At 39.6% G+C, this 20,823-nt stretch overlaps 1 protein-coding gene across 1 annotated transcript in view; it reads left to right on the forward strand.

Annotated features, from left to right (window-relative positions):
* The window catches only part of LOC126416266 (rab3 GTPase-activating protein non-catalytic subunit), a 173,441-nt gene that overhangs the window by 46,386 nt on the left and 106,232 nt on the right, over positions 1-20,823 (forward strand). The window contains exons 10-12 of the mRNA XM_050083899.1: positions 8,473-8,613; positions 12,566-12,804; positions 15,069-15,220. Of these exons, the coding sequence (XP_049939856.1) occupies positions 8,473-8,613; positions 12,566-12,804; positions 15,069-15,220 (532 nt within the window). The remainder of the gene's footprint in view (positions 1-8,472; positions 8,614-12,565; positions 12,805-15,068; positions 15,221-20,823) is intronic.

The following is a 20,823-nucleotide window of genomic DNA, read 5'->3' on the forward strand; positions in this document are numbered from 1 at the left end:
GTTTTCTCAGGACTGGCTCTCCCATGGCTGTCAGTAGTTCTAATGGAATGTTGTCTACTCCCGGGGCCTTGTTTCGACTTAGGTCTTTCAGTGCTCTATCAAACTCTTCATGCAGTATCATATCTCCCATTTCATCTTCATCTACATCCTCTTCCATTTCTATAACATTGCCATCAAGTACATCGCCCTTGTATAGACCCTGAATTTAGCATTACAGTGTAAAAATAAGTCAATTTCAGAGGTGACTGCATTCAGAGCTTTAAGCTGAAACGCTCTTTGTGGAATAGACAACTTGGAAATGGGATCACTGTGTGCTTCTCCAAGTTGTCATCTTTAACAGTGGGAGCAGAGCAGAATTTCGAACAGTATCAAAATACTCATTGATCTTCTCCACAAATCTGAGGTTCATTACCAGGATTTTGAAAAGTTAAAAGAACAATTTAATGTCTTTTCACTTCCATTTTCAGTTGGAACTTATGGATCTACAGTGTTACAGGCAGCTGCATGATAAATTTCATAACTGAATTAGCCTCACAGACTTTTATAAGAATTTTCCTTGACATATATTTCCACGACTTTACAAGATGTTGATGTTTGAATCTACGTACTTGTGCAAGCAACCTCATCCAACAATAAAGAGAATGACATCCTCCCACATACTCTGGCTGACAAACTTTGACTTAAGTCCTTGTCTTGGATTAGCAGTGCTCAGAAAGTGATAGCAAACTTTGATGCTTTATTGAAAAGAAAAATAAGTAATTTTCATCAACATCTTGTATTTTTATGTTTAACATTTAAATAATATGGTAATGACATACACGATTGTCAATTTAAATTTCATCGTAAAACTCCATTCATAGGATGCATTTGTCATAAGAAATGTCACGTTTTGTTGTTTTGTACTTAGTGGCACCATGTCCTCTCTCTCTCTCTCTCTCTCTCTCTCTCTCTCTCTCTCTCTCTCTCTCTCTCTCCAGTCTTCTGGCTGGTCTGATGCGGCCCGTCACAAATTCCTCTCCTGTGCTAAACTCTTCATCTCAGAGTAGCACTTGCAACCTATATCCTCAATTATTTGCTGGATGTATTCCAATCTGTATCTTCCTCTACAGTTTTTGCCCTCTGCTGCTCCCTCTCTTACCATGGAAGTCATTCCCTCATGTCTTAACAGATGTCCTATCATCGTGTCCCTTCTCCTTATCTGTGTTTTCCACATATTCCTTTCCTCTCCGATTCTGCGCAGAACCTTCTTGGTCCTTACCTTATCAGTCCACCTAATTTTCAACATTTATCTGTAGCATCTTATCATAAATGCTTCAATTCTCTTCTGTTCTGTTTTTCCCACAGTCCATGTTTCACTACCATACAGTGCTGTGTTCCAGACGTACATTCTCAGAAATTTCTTTCTCAAATTAAGGCTGATATTTGATATTAGTAGACTTGGCCAGGAATGCCCTTTTTGGCATTGCTAGTCTGCTTTTGATGTCCTCCTTCCTCCATCCATCGTTGATTATTTTACTGCCTAGGTAGCAGAATTCCTTAACTTCATGACCATCAATCCTGTTGCTAAGTTTCTCGCTGTTCTCATTTCTACTACTTCTCATTACCTTCGTCTTTCTTCAATTTACTCTCAGTCCATACCCTGTACTCATTAGACTGTTCATTCCATTCAGCAGATCATGTAGTTCTTCTTCACTTTCACTCAGGATAGCAAGGTCATCAGCGAATCGTGTCATTGATATCCTTTCTCCTTGAATTTTAATTCCACTCCTGAATGTCTCATTTATTTCCATCATTGCTTCCTTGATGTACACATTGAACAGGAGGGGCGAAAGGCTACATCATTGTCTTATGCCCTTTTCAATAACAGCACTTCGTTCTTCATTGTCCACACTTATTATCTCCTCTTGGCTGTTGTACATATTGTATATGAGCCATCTCTCCCTATAGCTTACCCATGCTTTTTTCAGAATTTCGAACATCTTGCACCATTTTACATTGTCGAACGCTTTTTCCACGTCAATAAATCCTATGAATGTGTCTTGATTTTTCTTTAGTCCTGCTTCCATAATTAACCACAATGTTAGAATTGCCACTCTTGTGCCTTTACCTTCCCTACAAAGAATAACTTCACTTAACAAAGGTTTATTCAGCACTTGCACATACCAGACCTCAGAGCGAACTGCCTCCGGCCAGAACACATACAGTATATATACAGCTACAGAACATCCCAGTATGGTGATTCTTGACATTTGTGGATGCTTCTAGAAGGTACTCAAACCAAATATAAAAATTAAAACTCTGCAGTCCAGGTGAGTTTTGAATTCACGACCCTCCATGCAACAGTGTAGTATCATACCCACTACACCACGGTGCTACTCAGCTTCTTCTGCGACATTGCTCCCTCCTTTAGCGAACAGCGTCTCAGTGTTATGTCCTCCTAGTCTGGGAATGAGTCATCAGTCCTGCATACTCTGACTCCTGATGACTGATGCTCACCCTGGCGGTGATCTTCTTAGAACTTCTTTTGTCACTATGCTGTTTGTCGCCTTTCCACTTGTTGCCGGTCGCCGGAGCTTCGAATTTACCCTGGGTTGCAGGATCCTTATAGGGCTTCATTCGAAGGATGTGGACCGTATCTCTGATCTTTCATCGTCTTGTGTTGGGGTCGAAATCTTCAGTTTCATAAGTAACATCAGACAACTGTCTTACAACCTTATTAGGTCCAAAGTAGCACCTGAGGAGCTTCTCAGAGAGACCAACCTTCCAAACAGGAGTGAAGATAGAGACGAGGTCACCAGGCTGGTAGACAACAGGGCAGAGGTTCGCGTCATACCTTCGGCGATCGTTTTCTTGAGCCTGCAGTGTGCGGAGTCGAGCTAACTGCCGAGCTTCCACAGCTCTGGTTAACACTTGGCTGATGTTATCGTTGTCCACATCATTAGGATGTAACAGAAACACAGTGTCCATCATCGTAGCTACCTCATGCCCATGCACTAGGAAAAATTGCGTAAATCCTGTGGTGTCTTGTTTGGCGGTGTTGTAGGCAAACGCCACAAAAGGTAGCACCTCATCCCAGTTGCTCTGCTCAGCATTGACGAACATTGCTAGCGTGTCGGCCAAGGTCTTATTCAGGCATTCAGTAAGCCCATTAGTTTGCAGATGGTAGGCAGTCATCATGTGATGAGTAATGTTGCACCGATGATTTATCTCTGTCACAAGATTCGATTGAAAAACTTTCCCTCGATCCATAATTAACGACCTTGGGGCACCATGTTTTAATGCAATGTCTTCCACGATGAATTTGGTTACCTCGGATTCTTCATCTGTTTTCACGGCTTTTGTAATGGCATAGCATGTCAGATAATCAGTGCAAAGAATAATCCATCTATTGCCACTAGCACACGTTGGAAATCATCCGAGGAGGTCAATTCCAATGTGCTGGAAAGGCGTTTCGGCTGGTGGAATTGGTATGAGTCAGCCAGGTGGTTTCTAAGGAACTGCCTTTCTTCTCTGGCAATCTTGACAGTGCGACACTTAGTAATGGACACTCCTGAATAAACCTGGCCAGAAAAATTTCGTGCGGATTCTATCATAATAAATCCTAAATGTCCGGCCTCAGGTGTGTCATGGAATTTCTGTAGAACATCTAAGCGCATGTATTTAGAAGTCACTGGTAGCCACCTCTTTCCATACGGATCAAAGTTTTTCTTGCAAAGTAATACATTAACTACCTTAAATTGTCCTTTCACATCCTCTGACCAATTTAAGGCAAGCATAATTTAAGATATCTTGGTGTCCTTCTTCTGCTCAGCAGAGAGATCCTGGAGTGCAGTGAGACAGTCACTATCTTCATCAAAGTCTTGATGGCCTTGCACAGGGTTTCTTGAGAGACAGCCGGCATCATGGTATTTTCTTCCATTTTTGTATGCTATGGTAATGTCATAGTCTTGAAGACGTGGTGCCCACCTAGCGAGTCATCCTGATGGATCCTTAAGACCTGTCAACCAACAAAGTGAGTGATGGTCTGTAACAATTATGAATGGCCTTCCATAGAGATAGTGTCAAAATTTGCACATGGCCCAGATCACAGCAAGACATTCTCTTTCTGTAGTTGAGTAGTTTCTCTCGGCTTTTGTAAGTGCCCTAGAAGCATAGGCTAAAACCTTCTCTTTTCCATCCGAAATTTGCACGAGAACAGCACCGATCCCATACCCGCTGGCATCTGTGTGTAATTCTGAAGGTGCTCTGTCATCGTACAGACCAAGTACAGGGTCAGTCGTCAGAGCTTTTCGCAGTTGATCGAAAGAATCTTGGTGAGCACCACCTCAGATAAATTTAGCATCAGCTTTTAACAACTCCTGGAATGGCCTGGCTTTGATACAAAAGTCTTTGATAAAATGATGGTAATAAGAACATAATCCAAGGAAGCTTCTCACATCTCTAATACTTTTAAGGAATAGGAAGTTCCATTACAGATCTCACCTTTTGTGGGTCTGACCGTACACCTTCATTTGACACAAGGTGTCCAAGTATTTTGATTTCTTTTGCTCCAAAGAGACACTTTCTTGGCTTAAATCTCAGTCCACCTTGTTGGAGACACTTAAGGACAGCCCTCAGTCTTTTTATATGTTCATCAAATGTCTCTGAGAACACTATAGTGTCATCTAAATAACAAAGATACATTGTCCACTTCAGGTGCCATAGAAGATTATCTATCATCCGTTCAAAAGTTGCTGTTGCATTACACAAACCAAACGGCACTACCTTAAACTCATACAGGCCCTCAGAGGTGATGAATGTAGTTTTCTCACGATCAGCCTCATTTACTTCGATTTGCCAGTATGCTGAGTACATGAGAAAAACTTAGCCCTCTTCAGACAATCTTAGTGTATTGCCAGTTCGTGGAAGAGGGTAAATGTCCTTTTTAGTAATCTTATTAAGCTTCCTGTAATCAACACGAAAGTGCCAACTGCCATCCTTCTTCCTGAAGAGGACCACTGGTGATGACCATGGGCTCTGTGAATGCTGAATGATGTCATTCTTCATCATTTTCTCTACCTCTTCACGACTTATTCGATGTTCCATTGCTGACACACGGCGTGCTCTCTGGCTTATTGGTTGATGGTCTCCAGTGCTAATCTGGTGCTTCACCGTTGATTTGTCTGATTTGCTCCTCACCTGTGGATTGAAGCATTCAGAGAACTCTTGAAGAATCGCAAGCATCTTCTTATGTTGTTCCCTAGTGAGATCTGGTGATAGTCGAGCTAGAAGATCTTGTCTCATAGTGGTAGCGGTAATTTCGCCCACAGACTCAGCATGGAGGTTTCTAAGATGCTCAGCTGTTCTTCAATTAACGGCTCAGCGTTTGCTACACACATGCGTCATGGAAGGATCTGTGATTCTTGGGGACAGTTAACTATCCACAGTTCACCGAATCCATTTGTAAACGAGACGACAGAGGCTGGTATAACCAAGTTATTCTTCAGTGGTTTGCTTCTCTTACACTCCACTACAAGATCCGTGGGTTGATGCATGACATGACACCTGACAGTTACCTTACTAGCGCTGACTGCAGGAATTATCACTTCATCCAGCACACATAGTCTCCATACACTAGGATGTCCATCTTTCTGTCCACAGTATCTCATCTTGTCTAGCATAATCTTCAAGCGACCACAATCTATAATTGCCTGAGAAGCTTTCAGAAAGTCCCATCTGAGAATGACATCATGACTACACTCTTGTAAGATGATGAATTCTAAGGGCTGTGTGTGGCCACTTATACCCACACAAATGGTATATCTTCCTGTAGTTTTTACATATTACCCAATAGCCACCTTCATCAGAGATGTTTTGTTGTCAACGAATACGGTTTTCTGCAACTGACAATGGCACTTCTCCAAAATGACTGAATATGATGCTCCAGAGTCCACAAGAGCTTGGGCTGGTCGGCCATCTGTGAGGATATCGACCTAATTCCTATCATTTTTGTAGTGATTGACAGTGGAGGATTTTTCTCTTCAGTGGCTACACCTCCAAGGAATGTCGCACCCTTTAGTTTCCCAGGTTGTGGTGGTTAGGTGATCGTCTGGAGCTTGATCGTCTGGAGCTTCTAAATGACGATGGAGACATTGATTGGCATGTTGGGGAGTGTCCTCTCCAGTGGCTGGTTTGCGGTGATTGTGACCTACGTCTCCTGCACCCACATCTTCTTGTTCGTCTTTGTCGTCCCAGAGTTGGCATCGGCTAAGATCGGTCTGCCGTCTTCTGGCGCAGGTGTCATCAAATATCCGCTGCCTTTCTCGACAACAGCGCACCGCATGTCCCGGTCGTCCACAGTGGAAACAAACTGGTTGGTTATCCTGGGTCCTCCAGGCATCAGTCTTCCTTGGTGCTCAAACAGGTTCCTCATGTGGCATTGTGGGAACATAACTTGGCCTGGGTCTCGACTTTTTCACCGTTTCAAAGGGAAATGAAGAACGAGAGATTGGGTTCAATGTCTGTTCCAGTTGCTCCCTTATGACCTCTTGAAGTCTCCCAGTTTTTGCTCACTGTGTAATCCTAGTGCCTTCTGAACTCCCTCTCTCACTATCTGACGAAGAACACTTGTGAAATCAGTTGCTTCCTCCATCACAGACATCAGTACGACGTTTGGAAGCCATTCAAACTTCTTGCTTGTAATTCTTTTTTGATGTATTGTCTCGATATACTGGCACCATTTTATGAAGTCGTCTGCTGTCGAAACGCCCTTCAGGAGTAGCGCTTGATACATGTCCTCAGCAACACCCTTCATGAGATGTGCAATCTTATCTTCTTCCTTCATTCTAGGATCCACTATTTTACACAGCTTCAAGACGTCTTGAATGTAGGATTCTGTAGTTTCTCCTGGACACTGTGCTCTGCACTTTAATTTATCTTCAGCCTTGTACTTCTGTTGTTGTGTGTCGCCGAAATACTTGCGCAGTTCAGCCTGGAATACTCCCCAGCTGAACTTCTCCTCGTTGTTCTCATACCCTTGCTTGGCAGTGCCCTCAAAGTAGAAAAATACATTAGCCAAACACATAGTGGCATCCCATTTGTTAAATTTGACTATACACTCATATACCTTCAGCCACTTGTTTGGATCTTGGCCAGAGAACCCGGAGGGATGTCTCATGTGGTGGCACATAGTTGGTGACATCGTAACATTCTCTCTTCTTCTTCTGTCTCCGATAGATTGCGATCTGCTGAATATGGCTCAAACTTGGGTTTCTAGCCACGTAAACGGCAGCTCTGTCGTGGCCTGATGGGAGCCACTGTGTCGTCGATAATGTGCGCTATCACAAGTTCCAATACCCAACGTATCCACCAGAATAATGTCACATAGAATAAGGTTTAATTAAATGAATGATGAACACTCACTTCCACTTAACGAAGGTTTATTCAGCACTTGCACATACAAGAGCGTGGAGCGAACTGCCTCTGGCCAGAACACATACAGTATATATACAGCTACAGAACATTCCAGTACAGTGATTCTTGACATTTGTGGATGCTTCTATAATGTACTCGAACCAAATATAGAAATTAAAACTGTACAGTTCAATTGAATTTTGAACTCGCGACCCTCCATGCGACAGTTTAGTATCATACCCACTACACCATGGTGATTTTTCAGACTTTATCCATTGCTAGCTTTTTTGTTATTGATCCTTATTTTGCCTTGTTCTCCTTCTCATTTACCAGTAATAATATCTTGCACTTTGCAGTTTGGTGCAAGCTTTTTGACTTACTCAGTGGAAAATCCAGTATGGAGTAATGACAAAAAGGATAGATTGCTGCTCGCCATATAGCGGAGATGCTGAGTTGCAGATAGGCACAAAAAAAGGCTGTGAAACAAGATAGCTTTTGGCCAAAAAGACCTTCTTCGGAATTAGACCACACACACACACACACACACACACACACACACACAAATGCAACTCTCACACACATGACCAGCCTCTGGCTGCCGACCAGTCTCTGGCTGCCAAGGCCAGACCTGGTCTCAGCAGCCAGAGAGAGTGGTCGTGTGTGTGAGAGTTGCATTGTGTGTGTGTGTGTGTGTGTGTGTGTGTGTGTGTGTGTGTGTGTGTGTGTGAATGTGAGGGTGTGTGTACATTGTCTCATTCCATTGAAGGCCATGTTTGCCAAAAGCTTACTTGTTCGACAGTCTTTTTATTGGGCATATCTGCAGCTCAGAATCTCCGCTATATGGTGATTAGCAATCTGTTTCATAAAATTGTCCTTTTGACTTAGTCACTTTCATGGTTTGCATGCCTGTGTTACAGCTTAAGTTATTCAAAGAACTTGTCAGTTGCCCTCGCTAGATTAAAAACTGGAAGTTTTACTTCTATATATACCTACCATCACCCGATTACTGGTTATTTTTTTTCTAGCACTTGTGATTTAGTTCCATAATAGAAATTAATATGCATGTTTTCATTTTTTCAGGTTATTATATTTAGGTCATGGATTTATGGGACTCAATAATACTTCAATGAAAGGCGGTAACAGAAGTCAATTCCCATGTGTTTTCATTGATTCTAGTGGCTCACTGAATGAAATTATAGTTCCTTTCCACTTTGCACTCAGGTAAGTCTGCTCAGGGTTGGTCTAACGTGCCAAATTTTAAACCCTTATTTTTATACTGATTTATCTTTTTGACAAAATAATTATATTCCCCCCCCTCCCATATGAGCCATGGACCTTGCCATTGGTGGGGAGGATTGCGTGCCTCAGCGATACAGATGGCCGTACTGTAGGTGCAACCACAACGGAGGGGTATCTGTTGAGATGCCAGACAAGCGTGTGGTTTCTGAAGAGGGGCAGCAGCCTTTTCAGTAGTTGCAGGGGCAACAGTCTGGATGATTGACTGATCTGGCTCTGTAACACTAACCAAACTGGCCTTGCTGTTTTGGTACTGCGAACGGCTGAAAGCAAGGGGAAACTACGGCCGTAATTTTTCCCGAGGGCATGCAGCTTTACTGTATGGTTAAATGATGATGGCGTCCTCTTGGGTAAAATATTACGGAGGTAAAATAGTCCCCCATTCGGATCTCCGGGCGAGGACTACTCAAGAGAACATTGTTATCAGGAGAAAGAAAGCTGGCGTTCTACGGATCGGAGCGTGGAATGTCAGATCCCTTAATCGGGCAAGTAGGTTAGAAAATTTAAAAAGGGAAATGGATAGGTTAAAGTTAGATATAGTGGGAATTAGTGAAGTTCGGTGGCAGGAGGAACAAGACTTCTGGTCAGGTGACTACAGGGTTATAAATTCAAAATCAAATAGAGGTAATGCAGGAGTAGGTTTAATAATGAATAAAAAAATAGGAGTGCGGGTAAGCTACTACAAACAGCATAGTGAACGCATTATTGTGGCTAAGATAGACACGAAGCCCATGCCTACTACAGTAGTACAAGTTTATATGCCAACTAGCTCTGCAGAGGATGAAGAAATTGATGAAATGTATGGTGAGATAAAAGAAATTATTCAGGTAGTGAAGGGAGACATAAATTTAATAGTCATAGGTGACTGGAATTCGAGAGTAGGAAAAGGGAGAAAAGGAAACATAGTAGGTGAATATGGATTGGGGTTAAGAAATGAAAGAGGAAGCCGTCTGGTAGAATTTTGCACAGAGCATAACTTAATCATAGCTAACACTTGGTTCAAGAATCATAAAAGAAAGCTGTATACATGGAAGAACCCTGGAGATACTAGTAGGTATCAGATAGATTATATAATGGTAAGAGAGAGATTTAGGAACCAGGTTTTAAATTGTAAGACATTTCCAGGGGCAAATGTGGACTCTGACCACAATCTATTGGTTATGAACTGTAGATTAAAACTGAAGAAACTGCAAAAAGGTGGGAATTTAAGGAGATGGGACCTGGATAAACTGAAAGAACCAGAGGTTGTACAGAGTTTCAGGGAGAGCATAAGGGAACAATTAACAGGAATGGGGGAAAGAATTCCTGCCCCCGCCATTCCTCCCCCCCCCCCCCTCAATTCCCCCTCCCCCCTCCCCAATTTCCACCACCACCACCACCATCAGAATTTCTGTGATGCAACTGGAATGCCCCTTTATCAGTAAGCCATAGGAAATGAAATCTAAATAAATAAATTTGTTTCTCTTTCCCTGGTAATGCCAGTGGCATTCCAAACATCATATGACTCATACAGTGGTGCTACGTTGTAACATTCTCTGACATCGTTTCGACAAATGTTAACGTCAGTTGATGTGATGCATGTGTGTCACGTTACTGTATTGGCTGTTATATATACAATACAGTGTGTTAAAGTTTTCTGTTTACTTCTGTCCACAATGTCAGAAGTGTTATGTATTTTTGATCTGTACACATATCTTGTAATGCAATGACTGTTTTTAAGACCACATATATGTGAGGTGAGAGCCAAAAGGAACCTCTTGTCAGCAAAGTCAGTTGTTCAATATTGTTGTAAAATGTTGTTTGCCTGAAAACTAAGGATTTTGTTGTTGTTTTTTTTTTTTTTCCTTGTAATTTCAATACACCTTTCTTTGTCCTCTACGAGCTACAATCAGAAATAAAACCATTTCCAATAGAAAAAATACTTAAATCCATCGTTAAAGTAGCAAATGTCGAGCCTAGAAAGATGTACCTCTTGTCAGTTATGGAGAAATAACATAGGCTGACAAGAGGCCCCTTTTCATTAATGTAGTTGGCTAATACACATCACACTGAAAACTAGTCTCTCCTGAATGCTAGCAGCAATTGAGGCAACTATTAATGGCTTCTCTCAACAGAAGAAAGTTTCCTGATAACAATAATGTCTGTCATGACTACAGGTCCCTCTTCCTTCATAGGTTTTCAAGCCAGTAATATTGCTGATATTCAAACTATACTCTGCACATATCTTTTTAAGAGTTACTTATTACAAATGGTTATTTATTTTAAATATTTAGCATACTGTATTTGGCTTTTGTAAACAAGTGTTGGTAACCATGCAAACAACTGCAAATTATTAGCAGAGCAACGTACCAGTTGCGTTTGTTTCTAACTTGTGTGTTGAGTGTCTAGTTAAAATTGAAAGTGATTATAAAGTTTTACCTGTCTACTTGTGATTGATTGATACAATACAGGATGTACATAAAGTCTGGGTACACTTTCAATTATTTATTGCACATATTATAGTTTGGTAATTTGCCGATAGTCAGCGCTAGTCGGAAACATGGCGAGTTCAAGTGTAGAGTGAGCTTTCTGTGTGTGGGAGTTCGACAAAAACAAATGTGCTACAGCTGTTCAGCGGACGTTTAGAACCAAGTACGGTAAAAAGCCACCAACGAGGAAGGCCATTTACCACTGGCACAACAAATTGGTTACGACGGGTTGCTTGTGCCCGGCAAAGAGAAGCGGACGTCCCAGTGTGAGTGAAGTGAATGTGGAGCCTGTACGAGAGACATTCATAGGGAGTCCAAAGAAATCAGTGTGTCATGCATCCTGTGAACTTGAAATGGCTCCAGTGACTGTGTGGAAAGTCTTGCGACAGAAGCTGTCTATGAAACCTTCAAATTGGAGCTAGCGCAGAAGCTCAGTGACAACGACAGACAAGTCCGAGCTGTGAAACATATTTTTTTACTACTTAAAAGAGGACACTTACAGCAGTGTTTTGCTATTAAATAAATTTCTTGAATGTAAAATATAAAGGTTTTGTATTACTTGGAACTTTTAATACATTTTCTTGTAACAAATTTTAAATGTCTGTAACTTTAAAAAAAACTTTTTATTGTTACACCAAATTATTTAGATTTTTATGCATAATTTGAAAATATTTATAATTCAAAATCAAGATTTTCCGACAGGAGGTCCCTTTTTGCTTTCCACCTGACATGTTGTTGTATGTAGACTGTCAGTCAGGCATGTTGGACATTGTGTAGTAAGTAAGTAATGTTCTGCAAATAAGTGATGACTTTTTTTGTTCTTCATATTTTGCCCTGCTCCGTACAATCAGTACATTTTATTAATTTTTGAGTTAATATTTGCACTTGTTAATGACTGTAAAGGCTGAAATCATGATAGTGTGAAATAAATGAATATTAAAAAATATGCAGTCAAATGGTGCAAATTTCATTCTAAAAATAATAAAGTTGCTACTAAATCAGTACCACTGTTAAGATCCACAAATGACATACCCACTTTTGATGAAAGTAGAGAAAACTTTGCGTGACTGTTGAATGAACTGCAAGATGTTGATTAAGGATAAACAAAACAGAGAAAGTATCAAAAAAATTCTTTTTGATCCATGTTTAATAATTTTTCATTTGATAAGGCATTGTGTTCTAACGAACATTGGGTGATGTATAGTAGAAAATTGTAAAAGTCAGAGGTGATATACATGCCTGTACAGTTTCAGCTGCTTAGAATAGCATTATTTGTCAAATATTAAGAAATTTTTGTATTCAGTATCTTTTTTGTTTGCTCTTAGTTATTTGTATTCTAAAGGAAGTTAATTTTATCATTTATGCACTGTATACAAGCTTAATGATTAGTTTTCATTCCTTTCTGTCAGTGATAAAAACAGCAGAAGAGCGCGAGATTTGCATCTGTTGAAAAAATTGAAAACATTCTTAAAAGAAGTTGATTTTGAAGATGACAGATTGCTGGAAGAAGTACAAAAAACAATGAGTGAACTGAAAACAAATGAGATCAGGCTGCAAGCTATTGAAATGCTGTCTTCTAATAAGTATAGCATTCCAGAAGCTTTAGAAATTGCTTTAAATGAATGCGTGGACAAACTTTCTGTCCAAGGTTAGTAGTACAAATAACTTATTATTTTATGCATTTTCTCTATTTTATGCTGGACTGTTCTTGATACTTTAAGTTATATGTAAATCAACTCATCGGCACTTTGAAAGTGCTTAAAGTTTCACTAGAGGTTGTGTTCATTGAAAATCAGGAGATGACTAATGTCCAGTACCTGATGATGATTGACAAGTGAAGCAAATAGTGAACTATTGTTAAAAAAAAAAAAAAAGACCTTCCAAAACCATGGAATGAGATGTAACATGCAATAGCTGGAAATTATATTCTTTTGTATGTAATTGTAAACAGACTAAGCAAATCATAATGTGCTTGTGAGTACATTATGCTTTGCCTTGAGTTGCCTTAATATACTTAGTTTCTGCTTTCTGATTTGATTGCTAGAAGTATCTAAATTAGTTCCAACTAAAGACTGTTGGCTAGCAATGCTGTGCCTGAGCACAGCTCGAACAGCTTGAGCATTTCTCAAACAGCTTGAGCATTTTACTTCAACTCTCAAAAAATTCTGTGTTCTGCTCAATCTGTAAGTCGCCCTGTTATCTATCAACTTACTGCCTTTTCAACCTTTGTTAGGGTATTAATTTATTTTGTATTTAAAAAATAAAAATAACTGTGAAACAGGGGCTGCAGTATCTTTTAAGGGGCAGGTCGTATGTAAATCTAGTAACTAATAAGTGAGTAAAAGATCCTTTTTTAAAGGACAGCTTTAAATCACCATGAATGTTTATACATCCACATGTATGTATAAAGAATTTTTATTGCAAATTTCTTCAAGTGCAATAGAACTGAAAGACTTTTTCTAATGTGTTTGATGAAGCTGTCAGATTTTAAGTATGGCTAGTTGTCAGTTTCTTGCATATTGTTTGCACTTACGGTACATGAGTCAAATGAGCAGGCATGATACCATATCGAACTCTGCAGTGTATTGGGAAATCTTGAACCCATGTGAATGATTTTGCCAAGCCCTCAATTATTTATAATGAGTATACTAGTAACCCCCAGTTCTTTAAAGAATCATACTCCACTTATAAAACAGTTTGAAGCATCGAATTACTTTAAAAATTAGTTAATATGTTAAAAATATGACTAAAAGTGTGTAAGAAGAAAAAGTTTAGCAAAAATTTTGCATGTAGATACTGTCTGCAGAGTGGGTTGCAAATACAGTTAGTGTTAAAGAAGTAATAAATTAAAATGTCGTGTGTGATGTTGAAATTTTACTGCACACAGTTTTAAGCAAAAGCTAGTTTTTCACAATTTTAATGTTTGTGACATCATCTATCACAAACTATGTGCTGTAAAATGATGTAATTTTGTTCATTGTTATATGTGGACACTGTTTGCAAAATGTGTTGCAAATATACTTGGTAATAAAAAAATTAATAAATTAAAATATCATGCTTGATGCTGAAATTTGACATAATGAGCACCAAAACTGTAATAAGCGATATTTTTTTTTTTTCCTTTCATCATTTCATGAGGAGGAGGGAGGTAGGCTGGGGCAGGGGGTGAGGGGGGGGGGGGGGGGGGGGAGTCAGCAAGAAAAAGGTTTGTAAGTTTTGAAACTGTGTGTAAAGTCTGTTGGTAGCCACTAAGTGCTCTCATTCTTAAATACTGGATGGCTATAGTCTGGTATTTGTGGGCCATCAGTTATGCTGCCTCAAAACACACACATAGTTCCTAATTGTAATCCTTCTCTTGATGTGCTAAACTTCGAATATAAGATCACGTCTTTTAAAGAGTAGATTGTGACAGCATTTGAAATTTTTAAATGTCGTCAATAATTATGCAAAATATTGAAAATGAAATTTTTGTTGTGCTTAGGAACCATTAGATAGGCAACGTGCAGATAGTACTGTGTTCCAGGATAGTGCATTAGTAATTATCTCATGTACTCCATATGCACTGTCACTGTCACTGCATTGGAAACCTGTAAAGTGGTGTATTTTTCTGGCAGTGTAGTTTGATTATGCCCGTTCCACCTCTGAAAATGTGGCCATTTACCACATTTCAGTTCTTGTTTGAAAATTTTGATGTTAATATTTTGAACCAAAAAGACATAAACTTGTGGTAGTTACACAGCTAAAACTATTACAGATTTACAAGTCCTTACAGAAGAAGCCATATATGTGAATATTATAATGTACATGTAGTTTTAATGTACAGTACCATGAAATATTTGATAGGGTGTATTTATAATTTCATCACTATAGAGAGTTAATGATAGTAATGGTAACTTTTCTGATTCTTCTCAGATCTGGAAACACTTGACCATACAGGAAAGCTGCTCCTGCGAACCACACAAAACCTGCAGAAGTTAGTGTCTTTCTATCAGTTTGTTAGACAACAGCAAGACAAACCTCCATCATATAATGCAGTAGTTGCCACTGATCTGAAGACCCCACAGGTAGGTATAGATGTGTTAAATTTGCTTTTTACATAGAAAGAAAATGATCTCTCAAATAAAGTAAGAAAATATTTCTATTTATCAGCTGAGACAATGTTTCTTTCCAATCCAGAAGTTCCTTCATTTGATACAAGAAAGAAAAGTGTTCAGAAGGAATGAGAGTATTGGGAGACTGCCGGCCGGAGTGGCCGTGCGGTTCTAGGCGCTACAATCTGGAGCCGAGCGACCGCTACGGTCGCAGGTTCGACTCCTGCCTCGGGCATTGATGTGTGTGATGTCCTTAGGTTAGTTAGGTTTAATTAGTTCTAAGTTCTAGGTGGCTGATGACCTCAGAAGTTAAGTCGCATAGTGCTCAGAGCCATTTGAACCATTTATTGGGAGACTAAGCAAATAACGGGTACTGGATCAGTGACAACCTAGTAGAATAGGAAACGATGTCATTTCAATAAACTATCATTGGTTCTCATTTATGTTCACTTTCCATTTATTGTTTCTTTTATGTATCATTAACCTTAATTATTGTGTGGGAAGCTTATTTATTTCAACAGTCCTCTCCATTATTATTCCAAGTCTGAATTACTTTCTTCCTCTTTATTCATATTTCGTTTTATTTATTTATTTATTTTTTCATTCAAATTTAACTATTGCAATGATAAACTGAAATCTAGCCTTACATTTTGCTAAATTTTCGCAGAATATGCCCCATTAATTGAGAAATGTACATGTGACAAGGAAAATAAAAAAAATATTCCTTTGTGTAATTTTTTAGGAGCACAGTATACACAGTAATTTAGGTTAACAACACATAAAAGAAACAAAAAATGGAAAGTGAACGTAAATGAGAACCGATGATAGTTTATTGAAATTACATAGTTTCCTATTCTGCTAGTTTGCGTAGTCTTCCAATACTCTCATTCCTTCTGAACACTTTCCTTTCTTGTATCAGATGAAGGAACCTCTGGATTGGAAAGACACATTGTCTCAGCTGATAAGTAGAAATATTTTCTTACTTTATTTTACACATTTCTGTTACACATAATATTCTGATTATAATTATCTAATTTTGTTTACTTAAAATACTGTGAGTATTTTTAATCACATCTTATAAGTATGCCATTTCATAATCTTTACTTAAACCATATTCCTACCAGTGTAATGACTGTTGTATAATTTTACTTTGCCCTATATATACATAAATGTACTTCAGGGATAGGGGTCTTTCATGGACGCAGCCCTTCCTGATCGCGACCTTTCTTGTTCTATGAAACATGACTAACAGCTCTCAGCATGCATAGATACAGTCATGATATTTCTTCTCGTTACCTACTACTTCTCTTTTGAGCAGACTAAATTAGGTGACAAGTGATTAGCACTCTGGACTCACGTTCAGGAGGATGACAGTTCAAACCCACATCTTGCCATCTTGATTTAGGTTTTCCATGGTTTCCCTAAATCACTTTAGGCAAATGGCAGTATCGTTCCTTTGAAAGAGCATGGCCAATTTCTTTCCCCAATCCGAGCTTGTGCTCCGTCTCTAATGACCTCATTGTCGACGGGACGTTAAACACTGATTTCCTCCTCCTGCACTTTTGAGCAGTTTGATGGTCTTCATTTCAGATTAATATTGATCAAACCACAAATTGACAGAGTGAGGCATTGGTCATCTCAGTGATATCACATTTTCTAGTAGAAATTCTTTTGATTTCTAGAAATTCTTTTGATTTCATCACTAATTTTCATTGCCCCCTGTATTTAAAAGCCTTTGGTTTTTTTTTTTTTTACTCTACTCAGTTTCTTTGTGCTTTACTCAGTGACACTGGATATTTATACAGTTAGCTCTCTTTGTGCTCCCTTCATTTATTTTGCTTAATTATTAGCTTTTGTAACTGTGTGTGTTTTCTTCTCATCACAACTGTCCTCAATTCTCTTCCTTTCTCATGGTAGCAGCCTTGGATGTTGACCCGTATGTTTCACCAGGTTATGTTTTCTTTCACCAAGGTCTCCATTCTCCTCACATCAATTTTCAATTGAACCCTTCTGGGCTTGACCTCCATTTTCAAATTTTTTTTCTGTTGAAGAACACCTTAACTAGCACCTACAGCTACAGTATTGACAAACATCCGTATACAATTACTGCATAGATTCATGCGTGCACAGAAAAGCCAATCAGTAACCAATCTGCTATGGTGGAATCATTATTTACTGTTTTGGTGGAGCCTCGTGACAACACAGTGATCATACTTCTGATGCCCGAGTTGCTAACTCTCCTTGCATGCCAAGGTGTAGATGCCCATCTTCCTGGGGCATCAGCACTCCCTGTGACAGCTGTTGTGTCAGATGACCCTCGCTGTGGCTAGGTATTGTCCTTGGAGAGCTCCTGAGTGGAGTAAGTAGCATCATTTTGGACATTTCACACACGAAACATGTCACATAGATCCAAAACAATGGACACTCTAATGCGGCCATATCAAAACAGGTTATATATAAAAACAAAGATGAGGTGACTTACCGAACGAAAGCGCTGGCAGGTCGATAGACACACAAACAAAAACAAACATACACCTGTCCTTTTTTCCCCCTAAGGTAAGTCTTTCCGCTCCCGGGATTGGAATGACTCCTTACCCTCTCCCTTAAAACCCACATCCTTTTGTCTTTCCCTCTCCTTGCCTCTTTCCTGATGAGGCAACAGTTTGTTGCGAAAGCTTGAATTTTGTGTGTATGTTTGTTTTTGTTTGTGTGTCTATCGACCTGCCAGCGCTTTCGTTCGGTAAGTCACCTCATCTTTGTTTTTATATATAATTTTTCCCACGTGGAATGTTTCCCTCTATTATATTGATATCATATCAAAACAGGTTTAGACATTCCTGTACTGACAGTTAACAATCCTACTACTACCCTGGCTACCACATGGTGAGAAAGACAAGCCAGATTACTGAAAGCGAAACAATTTACCCAGTTCCTGGTGTGTAGTAGAACAAGTAGTGATAATTTTATGGTGATGTAACTGGTATTTTTTGTGAAACACACGGTAATCAGATTTGGAGAAGTTGACTCATTAGGAAAATCTTGTAATTAATCACTATTGATAAAGGCCTCTACTGCACGCTCACAAGCTCTTCAGACATGTGTACGACTTGGGTGACTTACCAGTGACTATTGCCTCTCATGGAACTGTGAATATGGTACAGTGAGCTATCTTTCACAGAGACTGTACACTCCAAACAGATGAGGAGCTTTGAGATAATATAATAATCTGACCTAGTGGGGATCCCAACCACTCGAGCAGTACTCAGGGGTGGCTCGGACTAGTGTCCTGTATGTGGTCTCCTTTACAGAGGAGCCACACTTTCCTCAAATTCTCCCAATGAACTGAAATTGACCCTTTTGTCTTTCCTACAGCAATCCTTACATGCTCATTCCATGTCTTGTTGCTTTGAAACATTACACCTAGATATTTAATTGACATGACTGTGAAGCAGCACACTACTAATGCAGTACCTGAACATTAAGGGTTGTTTTTCCTACTTATCTGCATTAACTTACATTTAGAGCTATCTGCCTATCATCACACCAACTGTAAATCTTGTCTAAGTCATCTTATATCCTAAAAACAAAGATGATGAGACTTACCAAACAAAAGCGCTGGCAGGTCAATAGACACACAAACAAACACAAAACACACACAAAATTCTAGCTTTCGCAACCAATGGTTGCTTCATCAGGAAAGAGGGAAGGAGAGGGAAAGACGAAAGGATGTGGGTTTTAAGGGAGAGGGTAAGGAGTCATTCCAGTCCCGGGAGCGGAAAGACTTACCTTAGCGGGAAAAAAGGACAGGTATACACTCGCGCACACACACACATATCCATCCGCACATACACAGACACAAGCAGACATTTGTAAAGGCCTACAGTCATTCAACAATGACACCTTCGCAAATGCCACAGCATCATCAGGAAACAACTACAGACTGCTGCTTACCCTATCCACCAGATCGTTTATGTGTACAGAAAATAACAGCACCCTGTCGCACTTCCCTGGAGCACTCTGCAGAAATCTATGAATAAGGAATCACCCTGTTGCCCTTCACCCATATTTCACAGGATGATATGTGAGAAAAGGGCAAGCTGAGATTAACATGAACTGTACTGATTTGTGGGTAGAAGCTTTAACCACTGGAGGAAATTTATTGAGAGGGAAAAGCCTCTGTCATCACTCTTCAATATATAGATGAAGTTATCTCCAAATAGAAAATGTTGAGCATAGGTGGAGTTCTTTTAGATCATGACACTAGACCAGGCGCGGCTCGTGGTTTCTATACTGGGGAAGGCTGCGGTATTTATCGATTGGAGCCAACATAGATCTCGGGTTACGCTACAGATTAGTCTGACATAAACATCTAAGTATTCAGGGGGAGGGGTTGGTCATATCACTCTCTACCCATAATTTTACGTATTGTATCTTCTATAATCAGGTATTAAATGTCATTAGAAGCTAACTTCGAGTTAAAATCTTTGGTTAGTGTTTTTATACGTCGTCATTACATTTTCTGACACTTTGCAGCAAATCATATGAAAAGAAGCGTTTCGGGGAGATCTTTAATGCGACGAATCTTAACTTTGCGGCTGCTTAATATTTTAGGTGTTTTCAGTTTAAACTTAAGGCGTTTATTGTGGTTTACCTCCAGAGCTCGAAGTTTACGAGTTCGCATGACGATACTGTGATGTTTTGGTGACGTCGCAGGTCTTGTGCAAGTAAAACTCACTAAAATCTTGCAAAATACACTCCGAAAAAGAAACTTGCTAATATCACACGATATCAACAAAAGCAGTCAGCACCAGCAAGCAAGTAAGGAAAAAATAAAGTAATGGGACAAATTTCGCGCGCTTTGTCCTCTAATCACTTATGAAACTCTCGCTAGATGGCAGTACTGTTATGTTACTGTAGTCTAGTGCACTCTGGCGGGATATTTGCAAACTAATTCTAAACATGGATAAAATAGCCAATGGCAGAATCAAAACAACTATGTAAAACATTATCAAAACAATAATACCAAACGTCGATTAATGACACATCGAAGCGTAGTAGAGATGTGCAGAGAGAGAGATTGGATAGCGAAGGTTCGGCCACTCTACATTCCTTTATTACATAGATAGAGGAACTTGAAAAACGTGTGGTGGTTGGTATGACACCCTTAGGCTGCTAGCTCTGAGCCTTCGGGTCGCCCATAAAGAGCAGTACTATGTAGAAGCCACGCCCCCAAACCGCTACTACATGCAGCTTACGGACTTTCCAAGGCGCAGCCTAAACATTACTAACCGTTCGGAAAACATCTATCGGTACAAACAGTTCCAAAAACGTTGACCGTCGTTATTTTAATCGGAATGGGAAATATGTGAAATTCGTCTTGATAATTTAAATTATGTAATACGTTCTTCCGAAATTTACTTTAACATATATTTTGGGGCGGCTCCGCCTCAGAGCCTTTAATTACGAGCCGCGCCTGCACTAGACTAAATGTAAGTTTATATGCAGATAACCTAACTCTGATTACAGGAAATGATGATGACCTTCAAATGGAAGTCTATAAGTTGCAGCAGATAGTC

The sequence above is a fragment of the Schistocerca serialis genome, chromosome 8, assembly GCF_023864345.2.
Source record: "Schistocerca serialis cubense isolate TAMUIC-IGC-003099 chromosome 8, iqSchSeri2.2, whole genome shotgun sequence".
Lineage (NCBI taxonomy): Eukaryota > Metazoa > Arthropoda > Insecta > Orthoptera > Acrididae > Schistocerca > Schistocerca serialis.